This window comes from Scomber japonicus, chromosome 5 (genome assembly GCF_027409825.1).
Source record: "Scomber japonicus isolate fScoJap1 chromosome 5, fScoJap1.pri, whole genome shotgun sequence".
Lineage (NCBI taxonomy): Eukaryota > Metazoa > Chordata > Actinopteri > Scombriformes > Scombridae > Scomber > Scomber japonicus.
Window position 1 is genome coordinate 1,591,515 of NC_070582.1, and position 25,311 is coordinate 1,616,825.

A 25,311-nucleotide genomic window follows, 5' to 3' on the forward strand; every position below is an offset into this window, starting at 1 on the left:
AGCAACCATAGCACAACCTGTATCTATAGCAACCGTAGCACAACCTGTATCTATAGCAACCGTAGCACAACCTGTATCTATAGCAAACCGTAGCACAACCTGTATCTATAGCAACCGTACCCCAACCTGTATCTATAGCAACCGTAGCACAACCTGTATCTATAGCAACCGTAGCACAACCTGTATCTATAGCAACCGTATGGACAACCTGTATCTATAGCAACCATAGCACAACCTGTATCTATAGCAACCGTAGCACAACCTGCATCTATAGCAACCATAGAACAACCTGTATCTATAGCAACCGTAGCACAATCTGATGGTCTGTCTGTGCATTACATTCCTCATACAAGTGCTAAAGATGACCTAAAAGTTAAATGGGTTCAATAGATTTTTGGTTTTGACACAAAGTGACCTCTACCAAACGGCTGACAGACCTACGAAGGGTTAATGAGACTTTGCTGCAGGCTGAGGTTGTTTGTGCACCAAACATGCTTCACATGCTTAAACTTCCCATCAGTCATTAATAAATGTTTGATTAGTCTTATGGAGAAAAGATAGACTCCATTCAAGGACTTTGCTGTAGGCTGAGGTTGTGTCCTGTGTTGGTCAGGTGCTGCTGCAGAGGAAATTCTCTAAGACAGAAGTCTTGTAGGCTAAAGTGACTGTAAGTGAGATTATGACTGTAAAAAGACTCTAAACCAGACTGAAGCTGTCAGAGCAGCTCAGTGAATGAATAAAGAGTCTGATTTTAAAAAACAGTGTCTTCTACAAACCCTCGATGTTATTTCAGTGTCTGGATCATAAATAGCAGCAGACTGTAGAGCGGCGTTGATGTTTGCTGACACACTGACTCACACACTGACAGCGAGCGCAGTCTGATGCAGGTTAATCTGGTCAACAGGAATCCCATCTGTGCCATATGTGGACACATGGCCTCTGTTGTTGTTCCCTTTAAACCCCCGTGGTGATGAACATTAGGCCTAATCTGTAATCCTCACGGTCACTGCTGCTTAACATCGGGCTTTTATTTTAGACTCCAGCTCATTGATCATCGCTGATTAGTTTCTTTTTAAATAAAGGAGAAAAATATCAGAGCACAGGATGTCAGGATTAGAGTCAGATGGTCTGTGCTGGTATTTGGCAGATCTCACGCTAACTTTTCATCTTTGCTTCCTCTGATATTTATAAAGCTGTGATGTAAACATGACGAGGTTGAAGAAGCACTTTTCAGGGATTATCTGTTTGAACTAGGGTTGGTCCGATGGACGATCGATGGGGTGAAGGCAACACTAGCTGAGCTCTGGTAATTTAAAGCAACACTAAATGCAACGTGGAGACATTATACATACAGTCAAGCCCGAAATTATTCATACCCCTGGCAAATTTTTGACTTTTTTTGACATGCCACTTTTTGTTCAAATGTCTAACATGACTGACAATTTTTTTTTCTCCACAATGATGCCTCTTGTACATTGTCTTATTTGTCTTCTGGGAGACGCCTGTGTCATTTTCCGCTCAAAGAAACAACTAAAGTTAAATTTTGACTTAAAGTAGCTTTAAGTCAAGATTTGCCAGGGGTATGAATAATTTCGGGCTTGACTGTATATGGGTTCCTAGTCAGACCATCTTTTTTGTGTATTATTTTGTCGTTATTAAGGCAAAAGAACTCAATTTATGTCCATGGACACTATAATGAATCAGGCTATAGGCTTAATATTAGTTTACATCTGTTGCACCGCTGCTACCACAACTATGAAATGCTAAGTTTATTGTCTGTGACTGTGACCCTCATAAAAGTAATATTTTACAAATCTGCATTATATAAACTAACCAAATTTGTTAAAGTCATTTGGCGACTTCTAAGTCATTAAACTAAGTCTTACTTTTACTGGAGTAATCTACCTCGTTCTGTCATCGTACGTCTTGTATTGGAAAACTTTGAATTAAAACCTACTGAGCGAACTCTCGGACAACAACGTGTATCAAACATGAAGCAAAGTGAAAAAGTAATAAAGTACGTTACAACAAGACCCCCCCCCCCCCCACCCCCCCGCCCTGGCTGACGCCATCGGCCATCACAATGTTTTGCTTTCAACATCGTCGATCGGCCATTTCCTGGACATCGCCCAACCCTAGTTTGAACTGAAGAGTCTGCAGCAACAATAAATCATTGACAGACCTGAGAGACTAAAGTTGGGAGTGTTGGATGAAAATATGTGTAATATCTGGAGAAGAAATAGTTGTTAGTTCAGAGAGAGAAGTCGAGTACAAAAGCTTTCTGTGTCTCTCTGAGTAAACAGAAGTAAACACACATTTTTCTGATCATTTAAACACATTCTAACCGGATACATCATCAGCTAAACTATCATTAGAAACAGTCGTCTGATGTAAAATAATGATTATAAAGTAAATTTGGGATTTGGTAATAAACAAAAAAAGCTAAACTAAGTGCTTTATAATGGTGCATCTGCTATTTCTGACCATTAAAACTATTAATGCATGTAGTTTTTTTTTCATGTTATTGCCTCCGGGCCTTGGCTGATATGATATGAATAATCCATTCCCAGTGTTTGGATACTTTATTCATTCCCATTGAGGTATTGCAGGTAGGCATGGGCTGGTTACCGGTTTCAAGGTAGCCTATACCACGGTATGAAAAAGTCACGGTTTCAAAACCCACTAAAATTTTCCGTCGTATTGTTCCTGTTGTCCTCCCGGGTCAAATTGACCCCATCTCTTTTGACTGTTCCTTCCTTCCATCCTTCCTTCCTTACTCCTTTCCTTCCTTCATTCCAAGGCTCCTCCCTTCCTGCTTTCCTTCCTTCCTTCCTTATTCCTTCCTTCTCTACTTACTTCCTTCCTCTTTTCCTTCCTCTCTTCCCCCTCCCCCCCTTACTCCTTTCCTTCCTTCATTCCTAGATTCCTCCCTTCCTTCTTTCTCTCCTTACTTCCTTCCTTATTTCCTTCCTTCCTACACTGCTTCCTTCCTTCCTTCCTTCCTTCATTCCTTCCTCCTGTCCTTCTGTGGCCTGAGGACAACAGGAGGGTTAATGTGACGTCTGGTCAGAGAGAGAGTGGAGGTTGCTCAGGTTGTGTGCAGCTGCAGCGTGAAGTACAACCCTCCCACGCTCCTCCTGCTGTTATAAGCAGGTCGCTCTGCAGGCTGTATGATGGCTGAAGGAGGCTTTCTTTCCTTCCTCCCTCCCTCCTTACTCCTTTCCTTCCTTCCTTCCTTCCTCCTCCCTCCTTACTCCTTTCCTTCCTCCTTCCTCCCTCTTACTCCTTTCCTTCCTTCCTCTTTCCTCCCTTCCTTCCTTCCTCCCTCCTTACTCCTTTCCTTCCTTCCTTCCTTCTTCCTTCTCCCTCCTCCCTCCTCCCTCCTTACTCCTTTCCTTCCTTCCTTTCCTCCCTCTCTCCCTTCCTTCCTTCCTCCGCTCCCTCCTTACTCCTTTCCTGCCTTCCTTTCCTTCCTCCCTCCCCTCCCTCCTCCTCCTTACTCCTTTCCTTCCTCCCTCCTTAGTCCTTTCCTTCCTTCCTTCCTTCCTCCCTCCTTACTCCTTTCCTTCCTCCCTCCCTCCCTCCTTACTCCTTTCCTTCCTTCCTCCTTCTCCCTCCTTACTCCTTTCCTTCCTTGCTCTTTTCCTCCCTTCCTTCCTCTCCCTCCTTACTCCTTTCCTCCCTTCCTCCCTCCCTCCCTCCCTCCCTCCCTCCTTACTCCTTTCCTTCCTTCCTTCCTCCCTTCCTTCTCTCCTTCCTTGACCTGAGGACAACAGGAGGTTAAGAGGAGGAGAGATATTGGTCACGTTGTCCGTGTTGCAGAGCCTCGTGACTATCTAGTGATGCTATTGTTGTAAAGGCTGATGGCTGCAGGTACAATGTGTTGCTTCATGTGCTGCTTTCAGTTGTTGGCTTTTGATCCAAAAATGAGACAATGCTTCCTGCAGTTTGGGTCGAATCACGTTCAGACAAACACAAACTAACCGTAATCTCAGTATTGTTGTCGCAGGTGTGAAAATGCATAAGATGTGTTTTAAAGAAAATGTCTAAATGACTAAATCTTAAAAGTCGGAGAAAGTTGTCTTAACCTTCACATCACACAGCCGCCAACTGTCACTCATCACAATTTGGAAAATGCTCAGTTTTGCTCTCTCTCTCTCTCTCTCTCTCTCTCTGTCTCTGTCTCTGTCTCTCTCTCTCTGTCTCTCTCTCTCTCTCTCTCTTTCTCTCTGTCTCTCTCTCTGTCTCTCTCTCTGTCTCTCTCTCTGTCTCTCTCTCTCTGTCTCTCTCTCTGTCTCTCTCCTGTCTCTCTCTGTCTCTGTCTCTGTCTCTGTCTCTGTCTCTCTCTCTCTCTCTCTCTCTCTCTCTCCTCTCTCTCTCTGTCTCTCTCTCTCTCTCTCTCTCACTCTCTCTCTCTCTCTCTCTCTCTCCTCTCTCTCTCTCCTCTCTCTCTCTCTCTCTCTCTCTCTCTCTCTGTCTCTCTCTCTCTCTGTCTCTCAGTTTTGCTGTCCACAATAAAACCTAGCAGACGTTTTGAGGTTTTTATTAAAAGTTGTATTGCAGTTTAAAACATTTGATTTCAGATTTCAGTAGCAGCTCCTGAATGCATCACGATAAGAAGCAAAAGTAGAAGGCAACATTTTAATACTTCAGACTAATTAAAAGTTGACAAAACAAATCTAAAGGTTGATTTCCAGGTAAAGTCCACGTAGCTGTAGCAGTAACCCGTCACAGTTTACTCTCATTAAGCTCTGGTGACTGTTAGCAAACACTGAGCAGATTAACAAACACTTGAACACACCATCGGTCCACTCTTCAGTCAGACACATGTGACCGAGATCCGTCTTTCTCTGGAGTTCCTCCCTAATGACACAGGATCATGTTTCACTGCTGAAATGTCACAGAGTGTCTCCTCCCTCCCTCTTCTTCCACGTATTGTCCTCAAACCCTCGCTGTGAGAACATCAACGAAACCACCACCCTCGTTTCTGAATGTAGCTGCTTGGTTTGAAACTCAGACATTACTCTTATTGTTCGGGAATGTTGAGGACTCATTTGTGACTCTGACATGAACTCTTAATGATGACGAATGAGTGCAAACTGCTGCAACTGTGCAAGTTTTAGCTGGTAAAGACTGTATAAAAGAAATGGACGTAACATCCGTGACGTCACCCATTGGTTTGTGGACTGCTGCTCGGAAGCCAATAGTTTTGGATCTGGGCAGCGCCATCTTGAAAGTTTCAGGTGCATGCTGGGAATGCATACCCTGCTTTATCGTCACATATAAAATCAGGGAGGCCAAAATGTCCCAAATGAACATCATACTGCATTGAAGAAGGCTTTAAACTAGCGATTGAGACCATAACACATTTTGAAAACGTTTACTGAGGTTAGAAATCAAGTGAGAAGTTGGTGAATTCTCCATTGACTTGTATAGAGACGGTCGCCCCCTGGTGGCCTTTTGTTAGAATGCAGCTCTAAGTTACTTCCTGGTTGGCCTCATTTCAGAGGACCAGAACTCCCCGTCTGGTAGAAACCCCATATCTATTAGGTCTGGGTCGATATGCTTTTGTGCCGATTCGATTCTCTAATGATTTTTGGGTCCCCGATTCGATTTAATTGCGATTCTGATTAAACAAGTATTGTGATTTTCTTTCCTTAAACAAGAACAGGTTGAACCAAACACTTGATAAAACATCATAAGTCATATTACATCAGTAAGTGCCTTTTTATTATACAAAAACAGAATAATAAATAACAATTGATCTCATTAAGAGGAAGTTGTTGTGTAGATCTCGACCACCAGACCCTGCGAGGTTCCTCAGGAGACGGCAGATTTGTCTGTTCTTGGACGTCCAGCGTTCACGGGGAGTCGGGGGATTTGAGCGGGATTAGCGGTCGGATTAGTGGTTCTGTCAGATGCTGCAGCAGTTTGTGGAGATTACGAGGAATTCGAGGACTGGACAGAGACCGGGTGGACCTCGAGGGATGGAGGGGGAGGGGGAGGAGGAAGAGGAAAAGGAGGAGGAGCTGATATTTCTAATAGAGGAAATTCATCATGTAAAGCTCATAAATCATTTGCAGCTCTTTGATTATTGATCCGTCAGGTAGAGGAGGATTATTAAAGGTGTATTGATGATCGTGTGTGAGGGTCAGGACTCAGGAGATATTATTAACTCCACTAAAAGAACAGCCAGCGCCCCCTACAGGCTGAATTTGGCATTACAACCACAGTATCAGGTTTTCTGCAAGTGTTTGTGTCCTTAAAAACGGCTTTAGATGTTTTTTCCTTTTCCTGCCTTCAACATGTAAGATAAGAAACTTTAACGTCCTGAGGGAAAGGCAACCAATGCATGACAATACATATATTCAAAGTAATACACAACTGATAACTATTTATTGCAATAAATAGTAATGTTATTAGGGACCGAGCCGAAAGGCAAGAGGGCAGGACTCCAGAGGAGGAGGCAAGGACCCTATTGTTTCGTATTAAATGTTTTTGAGAGATTGTGACAAATTGTATTTGGATCAGTGATAATAAGTATTGGTACCTCATGGAGACTAGAAACACCTCACTAACCCGTACATTGTTAAACTATAAGTGAGATAGATGGATATTATGTGCTGTGAGGCCATCAGCTCATTACAAATCTCTTCATCTCATAATGTATAAGTGTCAAAATCCCCAAAATCCCTGATTAAAGTTTATACCAGAGAACAGATCTGAGGCTCGGGGAAGTTAAGCTGATGACAGAACGCTCAACGTGGAGCTGCAGCTCATTCATGTAACAACAGAGGAAGAAGATTTATCAGACTTTGATCGACACACGTTGTAGATCTTTTCATTTTGAATTGAAGTATAATTTATACTGATAGAAATCTGATCATAATATCAAGACATTCATGTTTTTAACCCTCCTGATTGTCAGATTGACACCGGTCTGTTTGACTCTTTTATTAATCAGGTATTAGATATAAATGATCACTCAGTTCTTTGTTAAATCCTTTTTAGCGAACTTTCATTCTAACTTATCACCACAAGTTTACTCATATTTTATATTTTTAGAAACTTATGAACCATAGACGTCATTTACATTTAACGTAAAATGTCGCCAGACCTTTTTAAATATGAAATAAAATCAAAGCTGTCTCTCTCTCTCTCTCTCTCTCTCTCTCTCTCTCTCTCTCTCTCTCTCGTCTCATCTCTCTCTCTCTCTCTCTCTGTCTCTCTCTCTGTCTCTGTCTCTGTCTCTGTTCTCTCTCTCTCTCTGTGTCTGTCTCTCTGTCTCTCTGTCTCTCTCTGTCTCTCTCTCTCTCTCTGTCTCTCTCTCTCTCTCTGTCTCTCTCTCTCTCTCTCTGTTCTCCTCTCTGTCTCTGTCTCTCCCCCTCTCTCTCTCTCTCCCCCTCTCTCTCTCTCTGTGTCTCTCTCTCTCTCTCTCTGTCTCTGTTCATCCTCTGGAGACGAAGGACATTTCTCAGTGAATGACTGTTTCTCTTCTCTTCTCTTCTCTTCTCTCTGTGTTGCAGGTCCGGCTCTGCAGCACATGGCCACGGTGGACATCAAGAACCCGGAGATCAACAACCGCTTCCACAACTCCCACAGCCACCAGCAGCAGCAGCAGCAGCAGCCGTACCACATCAACAACATGCTGAGCCACGGCGGCCTGGCACGAAAAGACAAGAAGACCAAAGGCAAGAAGAAGAAGCTGACCAAGGCCGACATCGGGACGCCAAGCAACTTCCAGTGAGTCCAGTCCGTCTTTATCACAGAGGATACCATCAGCTGTCTGTCAGTCTGCTGGGGAAGCTTCAGGATGGATGGGAGGATGGGAGGATGGGAGGATGGGAGGTAGGGAGGAAGGAAGGAAGGAAGCTGCTGAGGAAGCTTCAGGATTAAATAAAGGTCCTCGAGTCATGGAAGGAAGGAAGGAAGGAAGGACAGGAGGGAGGAATATGGAAGGAAAGGATGGAGGGAGAATGGGAGGAAGGAAGCTGCTGAGGAAGCTTCAGGATTAAATAAAGGTCCTCGAGTCATGGAAGGAAGGAAGGACAGGAGGGAGGAATATGGAAGGAAAGGATGGAGGGAGGGGGAAAGAAGGAGGGAAAAAGGAAGGACAGGAGGGAGGGAGGAGGGAAGGAAAGGCGGGAGGGAGGAAGTGAAGGAGGAAGATGGAAGGAAATGAGGACAAGAAGGAGGAAGATGGAAGGAAAGGCGGAAGGAAGGAAGGAAGGAAAGGAGGACAGGAAGGAGGAAGATGGAAGGAAAGGATGGAGGAAGATGGAAGGAAGGGAGGAAGGAAGCGAGGACAGGAGGAAGGAAAGGAGGACAGGAGGGAGGACGGACAGGAAAGGGGGGAGGGAGGAAGGAAGGAAAGGAGGACAGGAATAAGGAAAATGGAAGGAAGGAAGGAAGGAAGGACAGACAGAGGAAAGAAGGACAGAGGAATGAAGGAAGGAAGGGAGGAAAGAAAGAGAGAAGGAGGGAAGAAGGACAGATAGAAGGAAAGAAGGAACAGTCAAAACCCGGGAGGACGACAGGAAGGTTAAACTCCGTTCTAACTCTTCACACACAGCTGCAGCGACTCTTTAAAGTTTCAGTTTGAGTCAGTTTGAACGGTTCAGACATGAGCTGCGTGTTTCCAGCGTGGGTCGAGCTGCACGCTGAGCTGCATCACAGTAAACATGCTGCGTCCAGTCTGAGCTCAATGACCACACTGTCTCCATGAGTGATGTCAGCGGGAATGAGTGTGTGTGTGTGGGCTCAGTATTTAGCATGTGTGTGTGGGTGCACATGCTAAACAGCTGATGTGCTTCTGTGTGTGTGTGTGTGTGTGTGTGTGTGTGTGTGTGTGTGTGTGTGTGTGTGTGTGTGTGTGTGTGTGTGTGTGTGTGTGTGTGTGTGTGTGTGTGTGTGTGTGTGTGTGTGTGTGTGTGTGTGTGTGTGTGTGTGTGTGTGTGTGTGTGTGTGTGTGGACACGTGTGTGATGTCACTGTCTTGTCTTCCTCAGGCACATCGGTCACGTGGGCTGGGATCCTAACACAGGTTTTGATGTGAGTACACCCTTCACACACACACACACACACGCGCAGGAACACAATAGCGACCTGTGTGGCGGCTGCATGATGAAATCACACAATAGGCTCTTGTTGCTTCCTGCTCGTTTCCACAAACGTCTCGCTGCTGCGTCTCAGAAGCTGCAGAAATAAAATGTTCCAGAGAGTCAGGCTGCAGAAATAAATGTACGTTAACTAAGACAAAGGGAGGGAGGGAGGAAGGAAGGAAGGAAGGAAGGAAGGAAGGAAGGGAAGGAGGACATGAGGGAGGAAGATGGAAGGACATTTATGCATTAAGGGAATTCAAAGTGCTTTGAAGTGTACAATTTAAAGAGTTAAATTGGACTTTAAATGAAGCTAAAATAGAATAAAGACAGATAAAAGAAGGAAGGAAGGAAAGGAGGGAGGAAAGAAGGAAGGAAAGGAGGGAGGGAGGAAGGAAGGAAGGAAGGAAAGGAGGGAGGGAGGGAGAAAGGAAAAGAGGAAGGGAGGAAGGGAAGAAAGAAGGACATCTGGCCTTCCTCCCTTTCTTCCGGCTGTCTTCCTCTGTTTGTCCTTCCTTCCATCTGTCCTTCCTACCTTTCTTCCCTCCTTCCTTTTGCCTTTTGTCTTTCTTTCCTTCCCTTCTTATTCCCTTCCTTCCTTCCCTCCCTCCATCTCTTGTGTGCTTTACATAAAGCATCAAAATGCATCAGGACAGGATTTAAAAGCAACAAATAAAGACAATTAAACACAATGAAAAGTGTTAAATTGGACTTTAAATGAAGCTAAAATCGAATAAAGACAGATAAAAGAAGGAAGGAAGGAAGGAAAGGAGGGCGGGAGGAAGGAGGGAAGGGAGGAAAGAAGGAAGGAAGGAAGGAAAGGAGGGAGGGAGGAAGGAAGGAAGGGAGGACGAAGGAAGGAAAGGAGGGAGGGAGGAAGGAGGGAAGGGAGGAAAGGACACAGGGAGGAAGGAAGGAAAGGAGGGAGGGAGGAAAGAAGGAGGGAGGGAGGAAAGGAGGGGAGGAAAGGAGGCAGGAACGAAGGAAGGGAGGAAGAAGGAAGGAGGAAAGTGAAGAAGGAAGAAAGGAAGGAAAGACAGGAGGGAGGAAGGAAATAAGGAGGGGAGGAAAGAAGGAAGAAAGGGAGGAAAGAAAGAACAGTCAAAACAGATGGGGTCAATTTGACCCGGGAGGACGACAGGAGGGTTAAACTCTTTTTACTTTAAGTGAAATGCAGTGTGAGATATTAACCCTAACATCTGGAGTTTGTTCAGATATGTGGAGCCTGAAAGCTGAACTCTTCTCCTCCAAGTTCAGTTTGAACTAACATTCATTAACAGACTGAACAAAGCTTTAAAAGCCTCGTCTGCTCAATGAGATCAATGAAAGAGTTTTAACTTGCTGGAGGCTTCAAGTTTCCATTTTAGCTTTTAAGGTCATTTGCATATTGGAGCAATAATGGCTTCTGTGGTAGTGGTGATGATAAACAGAGATCTCAGCAGGAAATATGACTGGAACTAAAACAATAAACTGATTACTGTAAAAACCATGGACTGGGCAGCGCCATCTTAAAACTTTCAGGTGCATACTGGGAAAAATAAAAACATGGATTCTACTTATATGGGCATGAGGCGGAGCCATGGGCGGAGCGGGGAGGTTGCTATGGTTACGACGGCTGGATCTCGAGGACATTGGTCAATCAACCTGTCAATCAGGACGTAGCCACGCCCTAATGCATACCCTGCTTTATCGTCACATATAAAATCAGGGAGGTCAAAATGTCCCAAATGAACATCATACTGCATTGAAGAAGGCTTTAAACTAGCGATTGAGACCATAAACACATTTTGAAAACGTTTACTGAGGTTAGAAATCAAGTGAGAAGTTGGTGAATTCTCCATTGACTTGTATAGAGACGGTCGCCCCCTGGTGGCCTTTTGATAGAATGCAGCTCTAAGTTACTTCCTGGTTGGACTCATTTCAGACTGTGTGTGTGTGTGTGTGTGTCCGTGGCAGCTGAACAATCTGGACCCGGAGCTGAAGAACCTGTTCGACATGTGCGGCATCTCGGAGGCTCAGCTGAAGGACCGAGAGACGTCGAAGGTCATCTACGACTTCATCGAGAAGAAAGGAGGAGTGGAGGCTGTGAAGAACGAGCTGAGGAGGCAGGGTGAGACAGACAGACACACACATAGAGAGACACACATATACCTGTACACTAACACACACACTCACTCACACACACATAGACATGGGCCGGTTACCGGTTTCAAGGTTTACCACGGTATGAAAAAGTCACGGTTTCAAAACCACTAAAACTTTTCGTCACACCGTTCCTGCGGTATTAAAGGGTTTTTTAATGTGACGTCTGGTCAGAGAGAAAGTGGAGGTCCCTCAGGTCGTGTGCAGCTGCAGCGTAAAGTACAACCCCTCCCGTACTCCGGTTGCTGATACGAGCAGGAAGCTCTGCAGGCTGTATGATGGCTGAAGGAGGCGAGCCCCCCCCCCCCCCCCCCCCCGTCTAAAAGGACCAAGTCGGCTGTATTTATACTTCAGCTACAATAAAAAGACAGACGGCCGCGGCTAGAAGTGATTGCATTTATTTGCATTTTGTGTTTTTTTCACTAAAAATAATAAATTCATGTCGTGACTTGAGTTGCAGGTTTAGCCTCAGTTAAAGGACTGCACTTATTTTTAATTATTTTTTATTTTAAATACATACAGTATCTCACAAAAGTGAGTACACCCCTCACTTTTTTGCAAATATTTCATTATATCTTTTCATGGAACAACACTATAGAAATGAAACTTTGATACAATTCAACAGTAAATCTATAAGCTATACAAGCTGTACATGCATATCAAAGTTTCATTTCTATAGTGTTGACCCATGAAAAGATATAATAAAATATTTGCAAAAAAGTGAGGGGTGTACTCACTTTTGTGAGATACTGTATTTACTAATGTTCGATCATGTTCTATATATGTTAAAAATAAAAGACCGTTCAATGGATTTTTTTTCTTTTTTTTTGGTTTTAAATATTTTAGACATTTCGAAATATCACATTTTATAGCTGTAATCATAAAACCGTGAAACCGTGATATTTTTACCTCAGGTTATCATACCGTCAGAATCTCATACCGGCCCACGCCTACACACACACACACACACACACACACACACACACACACACACACACACACACACACACATATCGATGTAGTTTCCAACAGATGGAATAAAAGCACCTGATTGGTTGTGATGTCACAGCTATCAGGTAACTTCTGTATGATGTCATCTTATCTCACCTGATCTCCTGTCTCCCCCCCCTGCCTCCACAGCTCCACCTCCACCTCCCTCTCGTGGTGGCCCCCCTCCTCCTCCTCCTCCCCCACACAGCTCAGCTCCCCCCCACAGCTCAGCTCCCCCGCCTCCCCCTCCTCCCCCGTCCAGAGGGGGCCGAGGAGCCCCCCCTCCCCCTCCTCCGTCCCGAGCCCCCGCCTCAGCTCCTCCTCCCCCGCCTCCCTCCAGGCCAGGAACTCTGGGTGCTCCTCCTCCCCCGCCCCCTCCCACCAGAGGAGGCCACCAGCCGCCTCCCCCTCCCCACCACCACCACCACCATCACCACCAGCCCCCCCCTCCTCCTCCGTCACACGCCTCCATCGCCCCTCAGGCTCCGCCCCCTCCGCCTCCTCCTATGACCCAGCAGCAGCAGTCTCCACCTGGCTCCACCCCGGCTGCTCCTCCACCTCCTCCTCCGCCCCCGCCCCCGCCCGGCCCTCCTCCCCCTCCGGAGATGGACGGGGGCGGGGACTCGCCCCACTCGCCGCTGCCCGGGGGGAAGTCGGCGCTGCTGGAGCAGATCAGAGGCGGAGCTCAGCTGAAGAAGTGTGAGCAGAACAACAAAGCGCCGGCGTCCAACACCGGCCGAGACGCTCTGCTGGACCAGATCAGACAAGGCATCCAACTCAAGACTGTAAGAGAGACACACACACACACACACACACACACACACACACACACACATATACACACACCATACATACACACATATACACACCTTACACACACACACACGTATACACACACACGTATACACACACCTTACACACACACGTATACACACACACATAAACACACACGTATACACACACCTTACACACACACACACCTTACACACATATATACACACAGATGCACACACATATACACACACATATACACAAAGACACACCATTCACACACAGACATACACACACACACACATATACACACACCATACATACACAAACACACACACACATATACACACACCATACATACACACACACACCATACATACACACATATACACACCTTACACACACACACACACACACATATACACACCTTACACACACACATACACACACACACACACACATATTCATACAGACACACCTTACACACACACACACACACACACACACACACACACACACAGACATACATACACACATATACACACACAGTTACACACAAGTACACAGAGACACAGAGACACACACACACACACACACAGAGCAGATCATGAGTCCATCTGTAATAAATGTAAAACAGGAAACATTTAATTTAACTTTTATTTTGTAACAATGTGACTTCCTCTTCCTGTCTCGTGTCTCCAGGTGTCGGACCTTCCAGAGTCCGGTCCTCCGACGCCGGCTCCCACCGCCGGCATCGTGGGCGCTCTCATGGAGGTGATGCAGAAGAGGAGCAAAGCCATCCATTCCTCAGGTACCCCACTTAGAACATAGAACATCACGTAGAACAAGCCATCCATTCCTCAGGTACCACACATAGAACATAGAACAACACATAGAACATCACATAGAACACGTAGAACAAGCCATCCATTCCTCAGGTACCCAACATAGAACATAGAACAACACATAGAACAACACATAGAACAAGCCATCCATTCCTCAGGTACCGACACAGAACATAGAACAACACATAGAACAGCACATAGAACATCACATAGAACAAGCCATCCATTCCTCATGTACCGACATAGAACATCATATAGAACATCACATAGAACATCATATAGAACATCACATAGAACAACACATAGAACATCACATAGAACCACACATAGAAGATCACATAGAACAAGCCATAGAACATCACATAGAACATCACATAGAACATCACATAGAACAACCGATAGAACCACACATAGAACAACACATAGAACATCACATAGAACAACCGATAGAACCACACATAGAACAACACATAGAACATCACATAGAACTAGCCTTCCATTCCTCAGGTACCCCACATAGAACATAGAACATCATATAGAACATCACATAGAACATCATATAGAACATCACATAGAACATCACATAGAACATCACATAGAACATCACATAGAACAACCGATAGAACCACACATAGAACAACACATAGAACATCACATAGAACAACCGATAGAACCACACATAGAACAACACATAGAACATCACATAGAACTAGCCTTCCATTCCTCAGGTACCCCACATAGAACATAGAACAGCTGATAGAACAAGCCATCTATTCCTCAGGTACCTGCTGACAGCTGATCACCTGTTACAGTAGAACAGCTGATCACCTGCTGCAGTAGAACAGCTGATCACCTGTTACAGTAGAACAGCTGATCACCTGTTACAGTAGAACAGCTGATCACCTGCTACAGTAGAACAGCTGATCACCTGTTACAGTAGAACAGCTGATCACCCGCTACAGTAGAACAGCTGATCACCTGCTACAGTAGAACAGCTGATCACCTGCTGCAGTAGAACAGCTGATCACCTGCTGCAGTAGAACAGCTGATCACCTGCTAGAATATAACAGCTGATCACCTGCTACAGTAGAACAGCTGATAGAACCACACATAGAACCACACATAGAACAGCTGATAGAACCACACATAGAACAGCTGATAGAACAACACATAGAACAGCTGATAGAACCACACATAGAACAACACATAGAACAGCTGATAGAACCACACATAGAACAGCTGATAGAACCACACATAGAACAGCTGATAGAACCACACATAGAACAACACATAGAACCACACATAGAACAACACATAGAACCACACATAGAACAACTGATAGAACCACACATAGAACAGCTGATAGAACAACACATAGAACAGCTGATAGAACAACACATAGAACAACACATAGAACAGCTGATAGAACCACACATAGAACACGTGATAGAACAACACGTAGAACAACACATAGAACAGCTGATAGAACAACACATAGAACAACTGATAGAACAACACATATAACAACACATAGAACAACACATAGAACAGCTGATAGAACCACACATAGAACAGCTGATAGAACAACACATAGAACATCACATAGAACATCACATAGAACAACCGATAGAACATCACATAGAACAACACATAGAACAAGCCATCCATTCCTCAGGTACCCCACATAGAACATAGAACAACACATAGAACAGCTGATAGAACAAGCCATCTATTCCTCAGGTAACTGCTGACAGCTGATCACCTGTTACAGCAGAACAGCTGACAGTACAGCACATAGAACAACATACAGAACAGCACATAGAACAGCTGATAGAACAACACATAGAACAACACATAGAACAGCTGATAGAACCACACATAGAACAACACATAGAACCACACATAGAACAGCTGATAGAACAACACATAGAACAGCTGATAGAACAACACATAGAACAGCTGATAGAACAGCTGATAGAACAGCTGATAGAACAACACATAGAACAGCTGATAGAACAACACATAGAACAGCTGATAGAACAACACATAGAACAACTGATAGAACAACACATAGAACAGCTGATAGAACAACACATAGAACAGCTGATAGAACAACACATAGAACAACTGATAGAACAACACATAGAACAGCTGATAGAACAACACATAGAACAGCTGATCACATTTTCACACTTTTGCTTTTTTTTTCACTTTTCCAGACGAAGACGAGGATGATGATGAAGACGAGGACTTTGAGGATGATGACGAGTGGGACGACTAATGAAGACCCCCTCCTCCCTCTTCTCCTCCACCCCCCCCAACCCTCCCCCCTCTCCTTCCACCGCTGACACTAAAAAATATCTTCTAAAAATCTTCCAGAAACTGAAACTAAAATTGTAAATGTATGAATTTGCTGTATATTTATTTTTGCTTTTTTTTTTTTTTTGTTCTTGTTTTATTTTTATTATAATTATTATTATTAGATTTAATCTGTGCAATACCTCATCCGTTAAAACCCGTAACGTTCGTCTCACACACGCCGCTCGTCGGACGTCACTTCATTTAAACTTCCTGTCGTCCTCCCCCGGGGTCAAATTGACTCCCTCCCTCCCTCCTTCCTTCCTTCCTTCCTTCCTTCCTTCTTTTGTCCCTCCTTTCCATCCTCCTTCCTTTCCTTCCTTCTTCCTTCCTTCCATCCTTCCTTCTTCCCTCCTTTCCTTCCTTCTTCTTTCCTTCCATTCCTTCTTCCCTCCTTCCCTTCCCTCCTTCCTTCTTTTCTTTCCTTCCTCCCTCCCTCAGCTCCTTCCTTTCCTCCCTTCTATCATTTCTCTTTTCTTTCCTTCCTCCCTCCCTCCTTCCTTTCCTCCCTTCCATCCTTTCTCCTTTCCTTCCTTCTTCCTCCCTTCCCTTCCCTCCTTCCTTACCTCCCTCCCCCCCTTTCCTTCCTTTCCCTCCTCCCTTCCATATTTCCTTCTTCCTCCCTTCTTTCCTTCCTTCTTCCTCCCTACCTCCTTGCTTCTTTCCTTCCTTCTTCCTCCCTTCCTTCCTCACTCCTTTCCTTTCCTTCCTTCTTCCTCCCTCCTTTCCTTCCTTCTTCCTGCCCCCTTCCTTTCCTCCTTTCCATCATTCCTCCTTTCCTCCCTTCCATCCTCCCTTCTTCCTCCCTCCTTTCCATACTTCTTCCTCCCTCCCTCCTTTCCTTCCTTTCCCTCCTCCCTTCCATCCTTCCTTCTTTCCTCCCTTCCATCCTTTCTCCTTTCCTTCCTTCTTCCTGCCTTCTTCCTTTCTTCCTCCCTTCCTTCCTCCCTCCTTTCCTTCCTCCCCCCTTTTCCTTCCTTTCCTTTCCTCGAGGGCAACAGGAGGGTTAAAAAAATAAAAAATAAAAAATAAAAAAAGCACTTAAACAGCATCATCAGCACAACGTAAACCAGATATCAATAATCAATCATATAAAACACACAAGCTGCTCCACCGAGAGAGAGAGAGAGAGAGAGAGAGAGAGAAAAAGAAAAAAGCTTCTTGGGAAATATTTTGTGGGTTTTTTTTTTTTTGTTTCATTCCTTCGTGTTTTTTTCGTTCCTCGTCTTTTGAGAAACTAAAGAAAAAAAGAAAAAAAAGAAAAAAAAGAAAAAAGGGAGAGAGAGAAAGAGAGAGAGAGAGAGAGAGAGAGAGAGACGTTAACGACCAAACAGGCAGGATCCTCTTTGTGGTTTAGAAATGATGCGAGACGATGATGATGATGATGATGATAACACTATTTTCTTACTTGTGCTTCTTTTTTCGTACCTTTTATTCGAGTTTCCTAATAATTAAAAAAAAAAAAAAAAAAGATCGTAATAGTAATTTAGTTATTTTTTCATAAAAACTTCTGTTTGACCAAATCCGAGGAGGGTCGTCGGGGGCGCCTCACGTTGATTCTTCAACTTTTTATTTTTTATGTAATGGAGGCGGTTTATTTGCACACAGTTTCTACTATAATTTAGGGCGGGGGGGGGGGGGGGTGGAGGGAAGGGGGTGGAGGGGGGGTGTTTCATGTTTAATAAGTTTTTTTTGTTATATTTCGGGTAAGTTTCAGTGATGATGAGGAAGTGAGGTTTTTTTTTTTTTTTTTTGAAGCTAAAGATTTTTGCCATATTGTGACCTTTTTTTAAAATAGAGACAAGCAAGCAAATATCTTTTAGTTTAATATAAAAGCACACACACACTTACACACACTTACACATAAGTACACAGATGTACACACAGACAAACCGACAGACACACACAGACACACACACAGAGACAGACTCACACATACAGACACACACTCACAGACACACACACACACATACAGACACACACTCACACACACAGACACACACACACACACACAGAGACACACACACACAGACAGACACTCACAGACACACACATACAGACACACACTCACACACACACACATACAGACACACGCTCACACACAGACACACTCACACACATACAGACACACACTCACACACATACAGACACACACTCACACACATACAGACACACACTCACACACATACAGACACACACACACACATACAGACACACACACACACACACACACACACACACACACACAGAGACACACACTCACACACATACAGACACACACACACACATACAGACAGACAGACACACACTCACACACACACACACACACACAGACTCACACACACACACACACATACTAACACAGACACACACACACACATACAGACACACACACACATACACTCACAGACACACACACACACACACACACTCACACACACACACACACACACTTTGTGGCATTTTGTAACACAATGGGAGTTTTTTTGTTCTTACGTCTGGTTGGTTGCTTTTTCTTGTGATGTCATTCCGTTAACTTCTTCAGGAGGAAGCAGCAGCAGCGCTCCGTTCAGTATTTCAAAATAATAGCACATCACACGCAAATTAAAAAAAATATATATAAAAAAAAAAAAAGAAGCTAAAATTAAAAAAAATAAATAAATAAAATAAAATAAAATAAATCATCTCCTCTCGTCCTTCTGGTGACATCATCATTTTATGCAATGCGACTATAAAAATGCTCCTCCTTTATTACGGAGAGTCATTTTTAAGAAAAAGCAAATAATAATAATAATAATAATAATTAATAATAAAAAACCAAATGTGGCATTTTCTTGCAAAAAGCAGCTTTGTGGGGTTTTTTGGCGACGCCTGTGATCCTCCGTCTGTTAAGAAATAATCAACGCTCGTCTTAACTGTTGGTCTTTGAGAGTTTTTACCGTCCTCCAGCGAGGCTTTAATGCTGCATCGAGACGCCAAGATACTGACATCGAACCTGTGAAAAGGGTCGGGAGGGGTGGGAGAGGGTTAGGGTCGGGGGGGGGAGAGGGGCAGGAAGGAAGGAAGGAAGGGAGGGGTGAGAGAGGGGCGGTGAGATAATACTAAATTGTATACTTAAATAAATGTTAATATTTACAGAGAAGTTTGACTCTTGTGTTTCTTTTCTGTGTGAACAACTGAGAAGGAAGGAAGGAAGGAAGGAAAGGAGTAAGGAGGGAGGAAGGAAGGGAAAGGAGTAAGGAGGGAGGGAGGAGGAATGAAAGAAGGAAGGAACGAAAGGAGTAAGGAGGGAGGAATGACGGAAGGAAGGGAGGGGTGGGAGAGGGCCAGGAAGGCAGGAGTAAGGAGGGAGGGAGGAAGGAAGGAAAGGAGGAAGGAAGGAAGGGTCGGGAGGGGTGGGAGAGGGTTAGGGTCGGGGGGGGGGGGGGGGGGGGCAGGAAGGAAGGAAGGGAGGGGTGGGAGAGGGGCAGTGAGATAATACTAAATTGTATACTTAAATAAATGTTAATATTTACAGAGAAGTTTGACTCTTGTGTTTCTTTTCTGTTTGAACAACTGAAGGAAGGAAGGAGGGAGGGAGGAAGGGAGGAAAAGAGGAGGAAGGAAAGGAGTAAGGAGGGAGGGAGGGAGGGAGGGAGGAAGGAAGGAAGGAAGGAAGGAAGGAAGGAAGGAAATGAGTAAGGAGAGAGGGAGGGAGGAAGGAAGGAACCTGTGAAAAGGGTCCGGAGGGGTGGGAGAGGGGCAGTGAGATAATACTAATTTTTTCCTTCCTTCCTTCCTCCTTCCCTCCTTCCTTCCTTTCCTTCCTTCCTTGACTGGAGGACAACAGGAGGATTAAAGCTAGATTCATGTCTCAGAGAGCAGAGCAGAGAGACTAAACATCTCCTATCACACAATATCATGTTTTACCTCACACATGAAAATATAACAGACATAATGATGGAAATGTTATTTTATTGGTAGTTTTGAGTCTCTTTAGTCTCTCCATCTCTATGTTGCCATGGTAACTAGATGGCAACTGTAGGTTGTTTTTAGTCATTTTAATGTCTCTTTTTGGTAGTATAGTTTTTAGGTTTCTTTAGTCAATTTCAGTCAATTTCACTCTTTTAGTCATGTTTTCATCTCTTTTTGGTGGTTAAATGTTATTACATGTGACTCAAATGTTTAAATTGTGTAGCTTTGGCTCCATCTGGTGGCCGGATGAAGAATGACACTAGAAAATATTTTTAAATTCAATCTCAAATTTTTGTGTCGCATTTTAAAAAGTCAAGGACGCAGAAATAAACTGAGTATTAACTCATAACTCTATTAAAATGAATAAGATGTTTGTGGTTTAGCAGGATGAAGATATTAAAACATGACTCAGTGAATCTCAGACATGCTGCAGAGTCTCTCAGCGCTCTCTAAGTGGAGGATTTCATTTTCCTCCAATTAAAGTTGTCTAACATTTAAGTAGCCTTTCATTAAAGATGTGAACTTGTTGTAATGAGCGGTCACTCAGTCAGACTAAAACCCCCCCCCACACCCCACCCCCCCTCCTCTCCCTCCCTGAAGAGATCTATATTTACTTTGAGCAGCTGTTTAATGAACTTGTGTGCTCTGGATTAGAAAGTGATTCACACACAGACGGACGGATGGATGGATGTGAAGCTCTGCCAGCTGATACGAGATCAGATTAAACTTTAATGGAGTCGTTGCACAGCTGACGATACATACTTCTGCTATGTGATTACATCGTATCAACAAGATGTAAAACTAAATAAGAGCTTCCATATTCCTTTCTGATCTCAGGCCAAGATGTTTAGATTCTTCTCTATAATCCAGAGTCATGAAGATCTTCATCAACAAGAAGAACAAGAAGAACAAGGAGTCCTGCAGCAGTCCTTCTGATCTCAGTCTGGGATTAACATGAAGAGACAGAAACAGCTGAGACGCCCAAAACCACAGAAGAAGAAGAACCGATTTTCATTCAAGGGCCACATACAGATAAATTTGATCTAATGTGGGCCGGATCATTAAAAACATGGAGGGAAGAAAGGAAGGAAATAAAAAGGGAAGGAAGGAAAGAGAGGCAAAAGGAAGGAGGGAAGAAATGTAGGAAGGACAGATGGAAGGAAGGACAGAAGGAAGAAAGGGAGGACGGACAGATGGAAGGAAGGACAGAAGGAAGACGGGGAGGAAGGACAGAAGGAAGGAAGGACAGAAGGAAGGAAGGACAGATGGAAGGAAGGACAGAAGGAAGAAAGGGAAGAAGGACAGATGGAAGGAAGTACAGAAGGAAGAAAGGAAGGAAGGACAGATGGAAGGAAGGACAGAAGGAAGAAAGGGAGGAAGGACAGAAGGAAGGAAGGACAGATGGAAGGAAGAAAAAAGGATAAAAGGAAGTAGGAAGGACAGAAGGAAGAAAGGGAAGAAGGACAGATGGAAGGACAGATGGAATGAAGAAAGGGAGGAAGGACAGAAGGAAGAAAGGGAGGAAGGACAGATGGAAGGAAGAAAGGGAAGAAAGAAAGGATAAAAGGAAGTAGGAAGGACAGATGGAAGGAAGGAAAAGAACACAGGAAGGAAAGTGGGCCGGATTGCACCCCTTGGCGGACCGGTTCTGGCCCACGGGCCGCATGTTTGACACCCGCTGGGTTAGACTGTCCACAATGAACCGAAGAGAACACAACGTCTTAACAGGAACAGCTACTCAAACCCGAGTGTGTCTTTCTATCTTTGAGGGGACCAATTACCGTTGGAAACCAGCACTGTGAGGACATTTTGGCTCCTCAGGGACAGTTTCAGAGGTAAGACTAAGCTTTAAAGTCTGTGTAAAGTTAGAATAAATATGTGTTCTGAGTTTAACATACCACTGAAAAGTGTGTTGTTAACCACCCTGCCAAATTTGAATGATTAAAAAAATCGTCAAATATATGAAATTAGACTTTAAAGTTGTGTAAAAATCAGCCTCTTTCTCTGCTCCCAAACGCTGTGGGCGTGGCCGCCGAGTCCGCTGAAGCCCCGCCCCCTACCAAGTGTCACCTGTCAATCAAAGTCACCACCTCTACCAGAAACATGGACACTATGTCTGACAGCTTTCTGCTGCTAACTCAGCGGCTAACTCAGCTAACTGGCTAACTGTAGGCTGTAGTAGTAGTAGTGCTAACTCAGCTAACTGGCTAACTGTAGACTGTAGTAGTAGTAGTGCTAACTCAGCTAACTGGCTAACTGTAGACTATAGTAGTAGTAGTGCTAACTCAGCTAACTAGCTAACTGGCTAACTGTAGACTGTAGTAGTAGTAGTGCTAACTCAGCTAACTGGCTAACTGTAGACTGTAGTAGTAGTAGTGTGTGCTGAATGTATTTATACCTCTACAGCAGCAGGGGCGGGTTTATGCTAATCCTAGCTCCACAATTCAAATCTAAATGGTTTAAATGCTTTTTACACCTTTTTTAGAAATACATTTATGACCTATTTAATGTGTTTAGAAGAAAATGTCTGAATTCACTTTACACGGTCTTTAAAGGTTAGAATGGGGTTTAGGGTTAGAGGGTAAAGGGACTTGGGATTACATTTTGTCAATGAGTGTCCTCATGAGGATATAAAGGTATAAAGACAATCGTGTGTGTGACGACGGACAGTAAACCGCAGCTGTTGCTCACATAACAGATCTGTGTGAGATTGTATTTTGGGTTTAATCCCTCTGAGAGTCTTTATCAGAGAACATCAACAGGAAGCTGATGTATGAACTTTAATGACGTCTTAAAGTCTTAAAGAGCTGCTGAGCTGAACATGAAGAATATGAACAACACACCGATCTGATGATATTTACTTTAAAGTTAAGTCATCTCTCTTCAAACCTCTTTCACTGTTCAGATGGACACCCTGTTGTCCTCAGGTCAAGGAAGGATAGAAGGGAGGAAGGAGAGAAGGAAGAAAGGGAGGAAGGGAGGAAGGGAGGAAGGAAAAGAGTAAGGAGGGAAGGACAGAAGGAAAGCAGGGAGGGAGGGTGGGAGGGAGGAAGGAAGGAAGGAAAAGAGTCAGGAGGGAGGAAGGAAGGAAGTAAGGACAGAAGGAAAGAAGGGAGGAAGGAAGGAAGGAAGGAAAAAAGTAAGGAGGGAGGGAGGAAGGAAAGGAGTAAGGAGGGAGGAAGGAAGGGAGGGAGGGAGGGAGAGAGGAAGTAAGGAGAGAAGAAAGGGAGGGAGGAAGGAAGGAAAAGAGTAAGGAGGGAAGGACAGAAGGAAAGCAGGGAGGGAGGGTGGGAGGGAGGAAGGAAGAAAGGAAGGAAGGAAAAGAGTCAGGAGGGAGGAAGGAAGGAAGTAAGGACAGAAGGAAAGAAGGGAGGAAGGAAGGAAGGAAAAAAGTAAGGAGGGAGGGAGGAAGGAAAGGAGTAAGGAGGGAGGAAGGAAGGGAGGGAGGGAGAGAGGAAGTAAGGAGAGAAGAAAGGGAGGGAGGAAGGAAGGAAGGAAAGAAGGAACAGTAAAAAGAGATGGGGTCAATTTGACCCGGGAGGACAACACACTTGATAAACTGTGAACTTTAATGTATTAATCAGACTAATAACTTTGACTCAGCCCTTAATTAGAGGCTGCTGTATAAACTGATAATGATAAAACAGGAAACACTGTCCTTCCTCCCTTTCTTCCCTCCCTCCTTTCTTCCCTCCCTCCTTCCTTCCATATTTCCTTCCTCCCTTTCTTTCCTTCCTTCGTTCCTTTTACCCTTCCTTCCATCTGTACTTCCTTTCTTTCTTCCATCCTTCATTCTGTCCGTCCATCATATCTTCCCTCCCTCCTTCCTTCCATATTTCCTTCTTCCCTTTCTTTATTTCCTTCATTCCTTTTACCCTTCCATCTGTATTTCCTTTCTTTCTTCCATCCTTCCTTCCATATTTCCTTCCTCCCTTTCTTTCCTTCCTTCGTTCCTTTTACCCTTCCTTCCATCTGTACTTCCTTTCTTTCTTCCATCCTTCATTCTGTTCGTCCATCATATCTTCCCTCCCTCCTTCCTTGCATCTTTCTTTCCTGTCTCTTTTTCGTTCGTTCCTTCCTTTTTTCATCCCTCCTTCCTTCCTTCCTTCCTTCTGTCCTTCCATCTGTCCTTTGTCCCTTTCTTCCCTCCCTCCCTCCTTCCTTCCATCTGTCCTTCCTCCCTTTCTTTCTTTCCTGTCTTCTTTTCGTTCCTTTTATCCTTCCTTCCATCTTTTCTTACTTTCTTTCTCATGTCCTTCTGTCCTTCCTCCCTTTTTTCCATCCATCTTTCTGTCCATTCATCATATCTTTTTTCTCTCCCTCCTTCCTTCCATCTTTCTTTCCTGTCTCCTTCCTTCCTTCCTTCCATCTTTTTAATGATCCGGCCCACATGAGATCAAATTAGTCTGTATGTGGCCCTTGAATGAAAATGATTTTGACACCTCTGATGTAGACTGTTTCTGAACATACATTTTATTTCTCTACAAGTCAATATTCACATTATAATCTCACACACAGTAACAAAATATGAACAGTCTGCTGCTACACTCTGTGATAACTTAAATAACATACTGATGATAAAAAGTGACATTTTATTAAAAAATAAAAATGTGAAATAGTACAAAGTGTGAACAGCTGAGGTTGGATGAGGCGGGTTGGGTTCAGGTCTGAGTCGGATCCACCTGGAACGACAAACATCACGTTAAGTTACAGCAGATTTAAAACAGAGCAGACATGACCTTTGACCCTTGTGTCGTCCTCCCGGGTCAAATTGACCCCATCTCTTTTGACTGTTCTTCCTTGCTTCCTTCCTTCCTTCCTCCCTTCTCTCCTAAATTCCTTCCTCTTTTCGTCCTTACTCCTTTCCTTCCTTCCTTCCTTCCTTCCTCCTCCTCCTCCTACCTCCCTCGTTACTCCTTTCCTTCCTTCCTACCTTCCTTCCTTCCTTCCTTCCTTCCTCCCTCCCTCCTTACTCCTTTCATTCCTTCCTCTTTTCCTTCCTCCCTCCCTCCCTTCCTTCCTTCCTCCCTCCCTCCTTCCTCATTTCCTTCCTTCCTCCCTTCTATCCTTCCTTGACCTGAGGACAACAGGAGGGTTGATGCAGTTTTCTGATTTTTAGGTATGTGTTACAGGTCTGTGCAATAATTCAACATA

At 44.2% G+C, this 25,311-nt stretch overlaps 1 protein-coding gene across 1 annotated transcript in view; it reads left to right on the forward strand.

Annotated features, from left to right (window-relative positions):
* The window catches only part of wasla (WASP like actin nucleation promoting factor a), a 25,083-nt gene extending 8,941 nt beyond the window's left edge, over positions 1 to 16,142 (forward strand). Inside the window, exons 2-7 of the mRNA XM_053319366.1 lie at positions 7,527 to 7,743; positions 9,008 to 9,050; positions 11,054 to 11,207; positions 12,380 to 13,014; positions 13,703 to 13,811; positions 16,065 to 16,142. Of these exons, the coding sequence (XP_053175341.1) occupies positions 7,527 to 7,743; positions 9,008 to 9,050; positions 11,054 to 11,207; positions 12,380 to 13,014; positions 13,703 to 13,811; positions 16,065 to 16,126 (1,220 nt within the window). The 3' untranslated portion in view covers positions 16,127 to 16,142. The remainder of the gene's footprint in view (positions 1 to 7,526; positions 7,744 to 9,007; positions 9,051 to 11,053; positions 11,208 to 12,379; positions 13,015 to 13,702; positions 13,812 to 16,064) is intronic.
* The last annotated feature ends 9,169 nt before the right edge of the window (positions 16,143 to 25,311 follow it).